The sequence below is a fragment of the Lolium rigidum genome, chromosome 3, assembly GCF_022539505.1.
Source record: "Lolium rigidum isolate FL_2022 chromosome 3, APGP_CSIRO_Lrig_0.1, whole genome shotgun sequence".
Taxonomy (NCBI): Eukaryota; Viridiplantae; Streptophyta; class Magnoliopsida; order Poales; family Poaceae; genus Lolium; species Lolium rigidum.
Genome location: NC_061510.1, coordinates 89,236,971 through 89,247,627, shown reverse-complemented (window position 1 = coordinate 89,247,627; position 10,657 = coordinate 89,236,971). Strand labels below are relative to the sequence as shown.

The following is a 10,657-nucleotide window of genomic DNA, read 5'->3' as shown; positions in this document are numbered from 1 at the left end:
AACTGAAGATAATAGGCACTAACCCATTAGTAATTACTCCCTCCGTTCCATATTAGTTGTGAGTTGTGACACTAAACAGTTTTTCTGAATTGCAGGTCTCTTTTAGTGTTGCAAGGGAGAAGTGCTGATGTAGCCAAGCGATCTATTCCTGCTACACACAAGCAGCGAATCTTACTGACTTTTGGGAAGTCTGTGCCAAGAAAACTTGTTTCATCAGAAAGTGCTGCACGAGTCACTCCCACATTAGCACCTCCTCCTATGCCCTGGGGTCCACCATCAAGGCCAGCTAACATGAGGCCACATTCCCCTAGTCCTAAGCACTTTGGATATGCCCCCGCCAGCAGTGTACTTCCAGCACCAATGGCTGGACCTCTCCACATCCCTCCATCCGATGGAATGCAGCCACTCTTTGTAGCACCTGCTCCTGTTGCTGCCGCAGCCATACCTTTCCCAGCAGCTGTTCAATTGCAAAATTCAGCACCAGCTTGGATTCCAGAAGCTGCCCCAAGGCCAGCCCCACCACGTTTGCCTGTTCCAGGTACAGGGGTCTTTCTTCCTCCTGGATCAGGTCACCAACTGTTGCCGCCTCATCAGATGATCCAAGCTTCACATGCTCATGCGGAGATGGCTAATGGTAATGCTTCTCCAAGGAGCACGGCAACAAGTAAAAGGCCTGATACAGTCGAGGCAAAACCAGAGTGCAATGGGAGCTCTAATGGTGGCTGCGGCTTAGTGGATGAGAAGTCAGCTGTTCATAAGTGAGCAGCAGCAGAATGGGTGGTATGAAGAAGGCTGGGAACAGCAAGGCTGAGCCAGGTGCCCTTGCCAAGTAGAAAGGAGGTATAGTACATAGAGGAAATCAGAAAGATGAGCTGAGGAAACTTCAAGTTTTCAGATCGTGATTGCAGGAATTCGAAGAGAAAAAGAATAGACATTCACTGGAGCAAATTGAGCTCGACCTAGGCCTTCACTGGCAACTCTCATCCATTGCAAGCACCTTGACGTCGAGTTGTCTAAAAGACTGAACGCCGTCTTAATTTTGTAGCTGCTGTGTAGCAAAACTGGATATATCTTGCTGCGTTAACTTGTCACCTGCTATGATTATGGGAATGGTCATCTCTGTGGTGCTTGTTATGTCAATCTTATCTTGGTGTAATGGTGCTCGTTTGCTGCATATGCATATTCCTTCATGTGTTATATAGTCAGCTAAGAGATGGTGAATAGGAAATGTTCCTCCGCTGATTGGTTACTCTTGGCAAGGTGCACGCGTTGTAGATGTGAACTGTTGCTAAACTCTTGACTTCAGCACGACATTTGGTGGCGCGGTGGCCGTTCCCATGGTATATGCTTGTCTTCGGTTTCTCTTGTCTCTTGTATCTTGGTGTACACTTGGATCTGACTCCTCTGTGGAACTGAATGTTCGTCCGTATGGTTTTTATGCTCACAGTGGTTGACCTGATTCAGTCGCTCTTGTCTACGGGTCACCTCGTGTTTCTCTAGCAGTTAGCCATGACAGGTGCAGAGATTCGAAGTGAAGGTTTGGCTCGCTCTTGTCAACGGCTCTCTATTCTGTCAACAACCTGGTTGACGAAACAACTATTGTCGCTAAACAAAGATGGAACGTTGTATCCAGGCATCCAAATAATCCGCACTTGTGTTCTGGTCGATGCAACACAGACTATCAAACGATGGGCCAAATTATCCATGACCCGTTTACGGCGTGCAAAGGCACCCGTCTCGCTACGCTAGTGGTGCGGTAATCCAGCCCAGCCTACCAAACTCGCCCCTATAAACAGAACCTACTACATGTGTTTGGTTGCCATTTTGGGCTCTCAGGCAAGCCTTCTCCTCACCACATTCAAATATGGTAATCTTACCATCACATAACGGCACACAAAAGAGCTCAAACACGATCATAATCACAGCACACAGTTAACGAACATAACAGAGTACTTAGTACCTAATCTAGCGTCAGAGTGGTAAGACGCCTACCTAAACTTGGGGGCAGACTACCCAGGTGCAAAAGCAATGTTCAACAGCCTCTACATGCTAACATTACAGTCACATATACACAAAAGCAAGTGTTTAACAACCTCCTAGAGGCCAACACAACTACTGACGGTGACAATCAGACATAAGCAGAGACAACAATCAAGCAGCAACACCTTAACGGCAAGGATCAACATAAGGGTCCTCGCGATGCCTCTTGCAGCCGAAGATGCTGGAGCAGGAAGTCTCCTTCCTGAAGACGTCGACCTTGAAGCCGTCATCCTGAGAGGTAAAGAAGATCGTATCGTCGACACGGAGTAAAAGCCTGGCGGCGAACTCCCTCCAGGACTTGATGAAGCCGACGCGCTGGCCCATCCACTGGAGTTGCACCTTCCACTTGCACCGCTGACCCATGTACAAGCACACCTTCATCAGCGGGCCATTGTTCTTCAGCTTGTACTTGGTGATTAGGAGCTGCTGCATGTAGGGCAGCACAGCGAGGGCAAGGAGGTCCGAGCTCTCCACCTGCACGAAGAACGCCGATAGCCGCTGCCTAGGAGTGTGCCCCAGGTCAGCGGGACGGCCGGCGTGAACCCTTGGCGCGGTGATCTACCTGTGGCTTCCATGAACGCTTTATTGGGGTCACGAAGCTGCACCCGGACGGCCATGTCCCTTCCGTCCAGTATGGGCCCTTCCGCGAACAATTCCAGGAAGGACCGGTTCTGCAGATGCAATGACAATGCAAAGAGTTAGCGATACTTGTCTTTGCTGAGGTCCAATGGCAATGACAAGATCAAGTCCATGATGGCGATGCCAAGCACAAGCACTGTCATGGACAATGGCAATGCCAAGCACAAACACTATCAAAATCCATCATGGTGCTTGAGCTTGGCAATGCCAAGCACAAGCACTGTCATGGGCAATGCCAAGCTCAAGCACAGTCATTGACTTGACATTGTCAAGTCCATCATGGTGCTTGAGCTTGGCATGACCAACTTCAACCACTATCATGAACAATGGACAATGCCAATGCTAATATCAAGCACTCAAGCACATTGCCATGAATCCTATCTACATTCACATCGATCTGAGCGGCCGGACAACTATGTGATCTACAATGTCATCTAATCGATCTAAACAAGCGGAGGAGGAGGCGATTGAGAGTACTTACGATTGGGTGGAGCGAGAGCGGCCCAGTCTCGTCGGAGGAGGACACGCATACACGCCGGTAGGTCCTCGAGGAGGTTGCACTCCAAATCCTGGTGGAGGAGGAGGCGGAGCCGGAGCCGGAGCGTAGGTCGTGAAGCGGGGCGCCGATGGAGCTGTCGACTGCCGTCGAGCACGTGGTAGGCCGAACGGCGGCGGCGCGGTGCGCGGCACGCCATTCGCAGCAGACGGACGCGGCATGCTCCAAGGCATTGGCGCCTGCATCGGGGTCGACGCGAACCCCGGCGGGGGCTCCATCTCCCTGCTGAATCCCGGTGCACCTGCCACCATTGCGGCCGCCCTCGCCGATGGAAACCCTAGTGGGGAGGGGGCAAAACCCCCCATTGTCGAGGGATCCGCCGGTGGAATCCCGGCGGCTTGAAGAGCGACGACGGCCGCGCTGCGAGTTGCCATGCCGGCGGGCCTCATACTCGCGAACGGCGACGACCGATTCGACACCGGCACACGACCGACATCGATCTGCGCAGCCGAGTCGCGACCTCCAGCCTCGTACTCGCGGACGATGCGCAGGAGCGCCTCGTTCGACCTCGTGGGCATCGGCCGGACGACTGGATCCGTCGGCGCTGGAGCGGAAGGCGGCGGCAGAGGCGAGGAGGACATGGGCGGCGGTTGATGCAACATGGTGGTGACTGTCAGTGAGAGGAGTGAATGGGGAGAGAGAAGGAGGGAACTGGTGCTTGGAAGTGGGGAGCGAGGACCAAAACAACGCGGTGTCTCCCGCGCTTCTCCACGCGTGCAACCGTACGATGGCGTGCAAAATGACACGATAACGGGGCATGCCCACTGGAAATTTCCGGTTCAGGCGTTTCTCCAGGGCCTGTTCCAGAGGTGCTTTGAAAACCGGTTAGACCACAACACGGAGTTCTTACAGGCAACTAAACGGTTTTTGTTGGCCGATGCGAGGCAAAGGGCTCATAGCCTACCAAACGGCGCCCTAGATAGCATCGGCTGAAGACGGGTAGTATGAGGTACTTCCACTGTTTCAAAATAAGCGTCTCAACTTTATTGATGTCAGTGTGTAAATACATAAAAGTTTAGACAAATATGAAACACTTAATTGGAAACTGAAGGCGGTCAACTTGTAGGCTTGTACCAGTACTAGTTCTTCCCCACGGAAGGGTGACGCCACCACGAAGGACGGAAGGATCCATGTTGAAATGCTGATCAAAACCAACTTAGCTCGCAGTAGTATTTAGTAACCTGATCATACATAAATCATGTCGCAAATGTGAGGGTACACCCGACACGAACACACTAGCAGTCGATTTCTAATGCGAACTTTTACTCACTCAACAGTGTGGGAGTGTGAGTATAGGCTGTTCCCCATTCCCCTTCCTTTCTCCCCTCGAACCACCACGCCGCCGCGGAGCTGCCGATCAACTCCGCCGCCCCAGACTCGCCCCACTAAGGCCCCCGTTCGACCACGCTGGGGCGCCACCCCACGCTAACGGCCGAGCATCCCATCACTGACCGCCGTCCGGGTTGGGCCGGAGGGCCACAAGGAGGCCGGAAGGAGCGACGGAGAGCAGCCACCGTCGTCTGGATTTTCTCGCTTCGCCGTTCGTTATTGACGGCAGCACGGGCGGAAGTTCGTCCTCGCCTCACCTAGGTATCAAATCAGATCGCATTGCTTATCTCTTTCAGCCGCGCAATGCAAGCAACTCAGTGATTGCAACTTTTCTTTCCTACATTTTGTTTTGCCTAAATTCCGCCGATCTCGCATGCCATCAGATTTGAAGTATTGATGGATGAAAATAGTTTCCCTAGATTGAAAAAACGAGAGTATGTCACTCCTACATTTGGTGGCAGGAATTTGGGTTTTCACATGTTCAAAAATGTATGCTTCCAATACGTATAAATATTGTCGAGAATCTTAGCCATGTTTCAGTTTGCTTACTGACAACCGCACTACTGTTTATTCAGAAATATGACACAGAGATCAATATGTTTGAAACATGGCTAAGATTCTCAAAATATTGAGAATGGCTAACCGGTTAGTTTTTTAAAGAAGAATCTCATGTCTCAGAAATATGACACAGGTTCACGGGTGATTAGGAATGATAGTATCTTACGGGTAGCTACTGTTCGTGATAAGAAAAAACAAGTTTTCTGTTTACTTCTTGTGAACTTCACGGTAGTTTGGTTGTTTATATTTATTTCATTTTGTGATTGCAGAAAATGGATCAGAATGTTGAATCAACCATTGTTGAGGATTTTGATAACCAACCTCTTAAAAAAGCAAAAGGTTCGGCATCAAGTGGTTTTGCAGGCAAGCCATTTGGATGGCAATCTCAATTCATAGATGTCAAGGAACAAAGAAGGAAAAGAGATAGAGAGCGGTATGCACAGATGGGTGATGAAGAAAAGCAGGAAATACTGAAAATACGCCGTGAAGCTTATAAGCAAAAGAAAAAAAATAAAGGGACAAAGAAATATGCAGATTTAGAGGCAGGACAAAGGAAAAAACAATGCGTGCAAAAAAGGCAGAAATATGCAAATATGCAGCCAGAACAAAAGAAAGCAAGATTAGAACAAATTGTAGCTAACCGGGAGTTTAGGCGCAACACACCATGCAAAGAATCAATTGCGATGGTGAACCCTGCATATATCGCAACAGAGGAAGAACTTAGTGCATCTACCTTTAAGGTATACCAATAAGTTATATTGAATGTATCAACATATATTTCTTACCCTTTGAGGCATTTCTACTGTTGTGTCAACTTGGTTCATCTGGATAGAGAAATGAAATTATTTTAGATTTTTGACCGAAAGGTTTTTTTTTCACTCTGCGTCAGATTTAGTTTCTTCCAAGCTTTACAGTTAAAGTGAAGGTAAATATGGCCTCTACTTATGGTTAACACATACTGGTAGGATACAGGCCCGCAGTGGTCCTGTCTTGATTTAGTTGCACATATTCGAGGAGGTTGACTTTTATTAAATTTATAGGCCTTATTCATTAGAATGGAGGGAGTTTGACATGTATGCCTATTTATTGCTTGGTGATTGCACGGTCAAGCTGAACTGGAAATAAGGTCTACTAATTTGTTGCTTACTTAACCCATCGGCTATCCGGCGAAAGGTTTTATCGGCTGTTGTAGCCTCCACATAAAAAATATTAGGTGAACTGGTTTAAAAAGAGAAGTGGACCATGGTGGTGATACTTCGGATGTGAAAATATGAAAGTGCACAATGTTGAAACGAGAGGAGAGGGGTTATATGAGGGAAAGATGATGGTTGATCTTACGGTGTGTGCTCGATAGTTGATAGAAAATGTGCAAGATAATATGATCAGATCAATTTTTTTGTGCTTCTTGAAAAAGTGTGGGCAAAGCTTTGCTATTGTGATAGTGGACCATGTCCATAGCAACGCCGGCAAATTTACTAGTTATTTATTATTTATGCTTCCTACACTGGACGCAATGCGTCCTCATCTCATTTTTCACCTTTTATTACTCAGGAGCTTCCAGATTTCCTTACCCCCATTTTCGAGAGGCATGCGCAATTATGGGCTACAGAAATTCAAGAACCCACAGCAATGTTGACAAAAAAATATGGTACCAGCATGTCTGAGTTTGCTCATGATCTCCTCACTGCTATCAAGGACCATACCACACCTACTCCTTCCTTTGCGTTGTCGCCCAGGGCTGTCGATGTTTCAAACCTTCACCAAGCTGAATGTAGTGCTTCAAAAGCAACACCTGAAACGCGGTTCTGGAAAGATGCCATCCAATACGAACATGAGGTCCAAAACCAGATGCCAGATATACCCTTAGCACCTGCTTCAGCTCAAACCAACCTAGATCAAGGTACAAGACACCAGGAAAATTATGATACAATACCACCATGTTTCAGTCTTCTTCTACCCAGTGAGACCTGGCTCAACCACTGCCCAATCCTACACCGCTAGCTTTGTGTTTGTAGTATTATCTGTTTTTCTTGCCTTGCTTCAGATCTAACTATTGCACTTACAACCTTGTTTTTTCACTTCTAGAAGCTGCAGATAATGCGCCTTCTGAAACTAATGCCGACAACACCATTTACAGGAAAAGGGAACGATGAATTGCTGGAAGCTCGGAAAAAGCTGATAGATGCGAGCAAGCAAATAGCACATTTACAGGCGGAGATGCACACAGTGAAGTCCAAGATGGAAGTTTTTGAAGCAAGATGCAACCTGTTCGACACTAGGTCCAACCAGCTTGAGGAGCCGTCTACGGAGATTGAAGCGAAATCCAAGATGCTTGACACTAGGTCGAACCAGCTTGAGGCTAGGTTTATGGAGGTTCAAGCCAAGAAGCTTGACGAGCTAGCTAGGCAGTATGACTATGATAGGAGGAACCTTGAACGGGACAAGGAAAAGTTGCACCAGGAGATGCATGCGATGGAGTCACTCAACCAGGCTCTTATTTCCAAGGAAGCAAAAAGCAACGATGAGTTGCAGCATGTTCGAAAACAGCTGGTAGATTTTACTGAGCGACTATCACAGTTACAGGATGAGATGCACGCAATGGAGACGCTGAATCAGGCTCTGGCTGCTAAGGAAAGAAATAGCAGTGAAGAGTTGCAATGCATTAAAGAAAACCAGGAAGCACTGGATTTACTCAACAATGTTCTGACAACCAAGGAAATAAGAAGCAACAATGAGTTGCAAGATGTCCGGAAGCAGCTAATAGATGTAAATGAGCAACTAGTACCTTCTATTTTCCTTCACTGTCATTGTGACTGATTCGTTTCAACAATGACTGGCAAATATTTCATACTTTTGCACCGTTTTTCAGTATAATCACTAATTCTCCTTCTGATCAATCTGTTCCAGCAATCTCTCACATGTTCCTGTGATACTTTGGCATCATCACTATATCATCATTAGTTTTCATACTGATCGATCATCTGCTTGTTTTTCAGGGCTTACGGTTGCAGAAGTTTACAAATGGACGAGCAAATATAGGTGTCAAAAGGATGGGCGAGCTTGACGCAAAAGTATTTGCAAATTGCAGACAAGATTTATCACAGGAGGATGCACACATTTCTGCTGCGTCTCTTTGTTCAAGTTGGCAAGCCGAAATCACAAACCCAATGTGGTACCCTTTTAAGGTGGTCAAAGTTGATGGTGAACCTACGGTAATGAGAATCTCCCTACTATTCCCTTGACATATATATATTTTTTTTAAGAAAAGGAAGCTTTATTACCCGGGCCTCTACATCATAGTTTCATATTGCTATAGCTTATTACAGAGTTAATTGACATGTAGTAATATTCCTTATTTTCTAGCTCTGGTTGCTTCCTTGTAGCACCTTTAGCTGTGTCAGCATTTACATCTTTTTATAAGTCTTGCCGACATATCTCTGATTCCATTTGACAGTGCATGCATTATCTGATGTAGGAAATTCTCTGTGAGGATGATGATAAGCTTCGGAAGTTAAAAGAGCACGGTGAAGAAATATACACTTCAGTAACAAAGGCGCTGCTTGAGATCAATGATTACAACCCCAGTGGTCGCTATGTTGAGCCGGTGTTGTGGAACTATAAGGATGGCCGGGAAGCAAAACTAGGAGAAGCCGTCCAGTTTATCATGAAACAGTGGCAGATATATAAGAGGAAGCGCTGAGCCCATGTGGATGCAGGATCCATGTGCTGCTTTTGCTTTCCTAAAACTAGTAGTAGTTCCACCTTAAGCTAGACATGATATGATTTTAGCACTAGTGGATTATTTAGAGCTTCATAGTGGTTTACCGGTCCTTACTGACCATGCAACTAGATTAACCGTGATCTCCTTTCAGTTGGTAGAGGATAGCTAGATTCTCCTGCTGTACTATTTGCATGGACACTAGTACTAATTTCAGAGTGCTTACTGCCCCTTCTATCTCTGTATATGTGAATTTCCTGGCCATGGGATTCTTGTATAAAGGGGTACCTGAATGATGGACTTGTAGGCGTAGTTTTCATGTGTTAAAATGCTTTTCTTTTTTGTTGGAAAAGGCCACTTGGTAGAATTACAGGCTAAAAAGTTTAACCTGGTCATCTCTGTTGTGCTTGTTCTGTTAATCTTTATATCATGGTAATGGTTCTCGTGCAGTTAGTGTTGGTGTTGCGAATGAACTCTTGACCTCGTCCACTTATGGCATATGTGTTCGTGTCTTGGTTTTTTTGTCTCTTCGCTCTTGGTGTTCACTTGGTCCTGATTTCCTTGTGAAATTCAAAGTGTTTGTGCCTGTGCCGCCTTGTTCAGCTATCTGATGTTTGATTATCCCAGTTGTTGATGTGATTCAGTCGTTCCTGTCATTGGGTTTCTCTAGTTAGCCATGTCGGGCCTTAAAGGCCTTTTACCTCTAGGGTATTTCCACCCAGGGGTTTGGGACGACAAAGGATTTTATGAATTCTGTCAATCTCCTCAACTACACTTCCACCTCAATACTCTCCTATGGTGGAAAGTTTTTAATCTAGACAAAAATAGGAAGATTTGTGGGATAATTCCATCCAATACCTACTTAGTAAACGCAGTACTGGGAACTTTTTTTGGGATCCCGAATAATTCCTTACAGTTCCATGGAATATGCTTCAAATACAGTAGAAGTAATAGGTAGTACTAGCTGTATCACGTTACCCCTGGTAGGATTTAACTAATTCACTGTCTTTTGCTGCGCGGCGGCATGCGCAGTTTTGAAATATTTGCCCGGATGCTCTCCCTCAGCTCCTTGAAAGATTCAGGTATATGGTGGTACTCGTGAAACATGAGTCCTTGAGCCCTACACATGTTTTGGAAGAGAAGGCCATCAGGATTCAAAACACATAAATTCAGTAGTCAGTACTGCGTGCGTAGATGAAACTGAGCAGTAAAACTTACCACTCACTATGATGACAGTATGTGAGAAGATGATCAGCAATGGTGAAGGGGCGCACGGAGGGGCGGATCCTATCCACCATGTTGTGTATCTGGCAGTGCTCCGCCAAGTCCTCGGACAGTCCAGTTGTCAGCGAGTGCAGCACGAGAGGGCTTCCGTTTTTTAGAGAGAAGTAGATGGAGTTGCCCATCAGAGAAGGGAGGTCCCTCGCAGAAACAGAGAGGCAGCAATCCGTGTTGAGGAACAGCGCGCGATCACCCAGGCACTTGACCGGAATCAGCTCGCCGGTGCCGCCACCGCCGCTTCGCAAGTGCACTTCATAGAGCCTGTAGCCTACTCCTCCTAATTCAGCAGGTGGATACCGGTCGGCGACCAGCATTCGTTCACCAGACTCCACCAGGAAAGGCCGGCAGAAATGGATGTGGTCGCCGAACATGTTTGGAATTTGAGCAATAACCACCAGCTGAGAGTCGTCGTTGCCGCCGCCGCCGCCGAGCGGTGGTGGATATAGCTGCACGATCTCTCTCGAAGGCGACAAGGTGCCGTAGACTTTTCCTTGGAACGACAACATGCTCCAAACATCAAACATCCTCCAAACATC

General features: G+C 46.9%; 2 protein-coding genes across 2 annotated transcripts in view; both read left to right on the top strand.

The window, feature by feature from the left end:
* Positions 1 to 762, top strand: part of LOC124695158 (RNA demethylase ALKBH10B-like) — a 6,323-nt gene extending 5,561 nt beyond the window's left edge. Inside the window, exon 8 of the mRNA XM_047228045.1 lies at positions 96 to 762. Within this exon, the coding sequence (XP_047084001.1) occupies positions 96 to 762 (667 nt within the window). The remainder of the gene's footprint in view (positions 1 to 95) is intronic.
* Positions 763 to 4,712: 3,950 nt separating this feature from the next.
* LOC124697419 (factor of DNA methylation 1-like) lies at positions 4,713 to 9,132 on the top strand. Its single transcript, XM_047230013.1, has 6 exons — positions 4,713 to 4,825; positions 5,392 to 5,862; positions 6,674 to 7,022; positions 7,260 to 7,888; positions 8,119 to 8,334; positions 8,598 to 9,132. The coding sequence occupies exons 2-6, from the start codon at positions 5,395 to 5,397 to the stop codon at positions 8,820 to 8,822; spliced, it is 1,887 nt and encodes a 628-aa protein (XP_047085969.1). The 5' UTR covers positions 4,713 to 4,825; positions 5,392 to 5,394; the 3' UTR covers positions 8,823 to 9,132.
* The last annotated feature ends 1,525 nt before the right edge of the window (positions 9,133 to 10,657 follow it).

What these genes read in the sequence shown, in the direction of transcription:
- LOC124697419 (XM_047230013.1), top strand. Translation starts at nt 5,395, where the DNA reads ATGGATCAGAATGTTGAATCAACCATTGTTGAGGATTTTGATAACCAA. An exon ending in TCAAACCAACCTAGATCAAG is followed by an intron (nt 7,023 to 7,259) that starts GTACAAGACACC and finishes CACCATTTACAG; the next exon opens with GAAAAGGGAACGATGAATTG. An exon ending in AAGTTGATGGTGAACCTACG is followed by an intron (nt 8,335 to 8,597) that starts GTAATGAGAATC and finishes TATCTGATGTAG; the next exon opens with GAAATTCTCTGTGAGGATGA.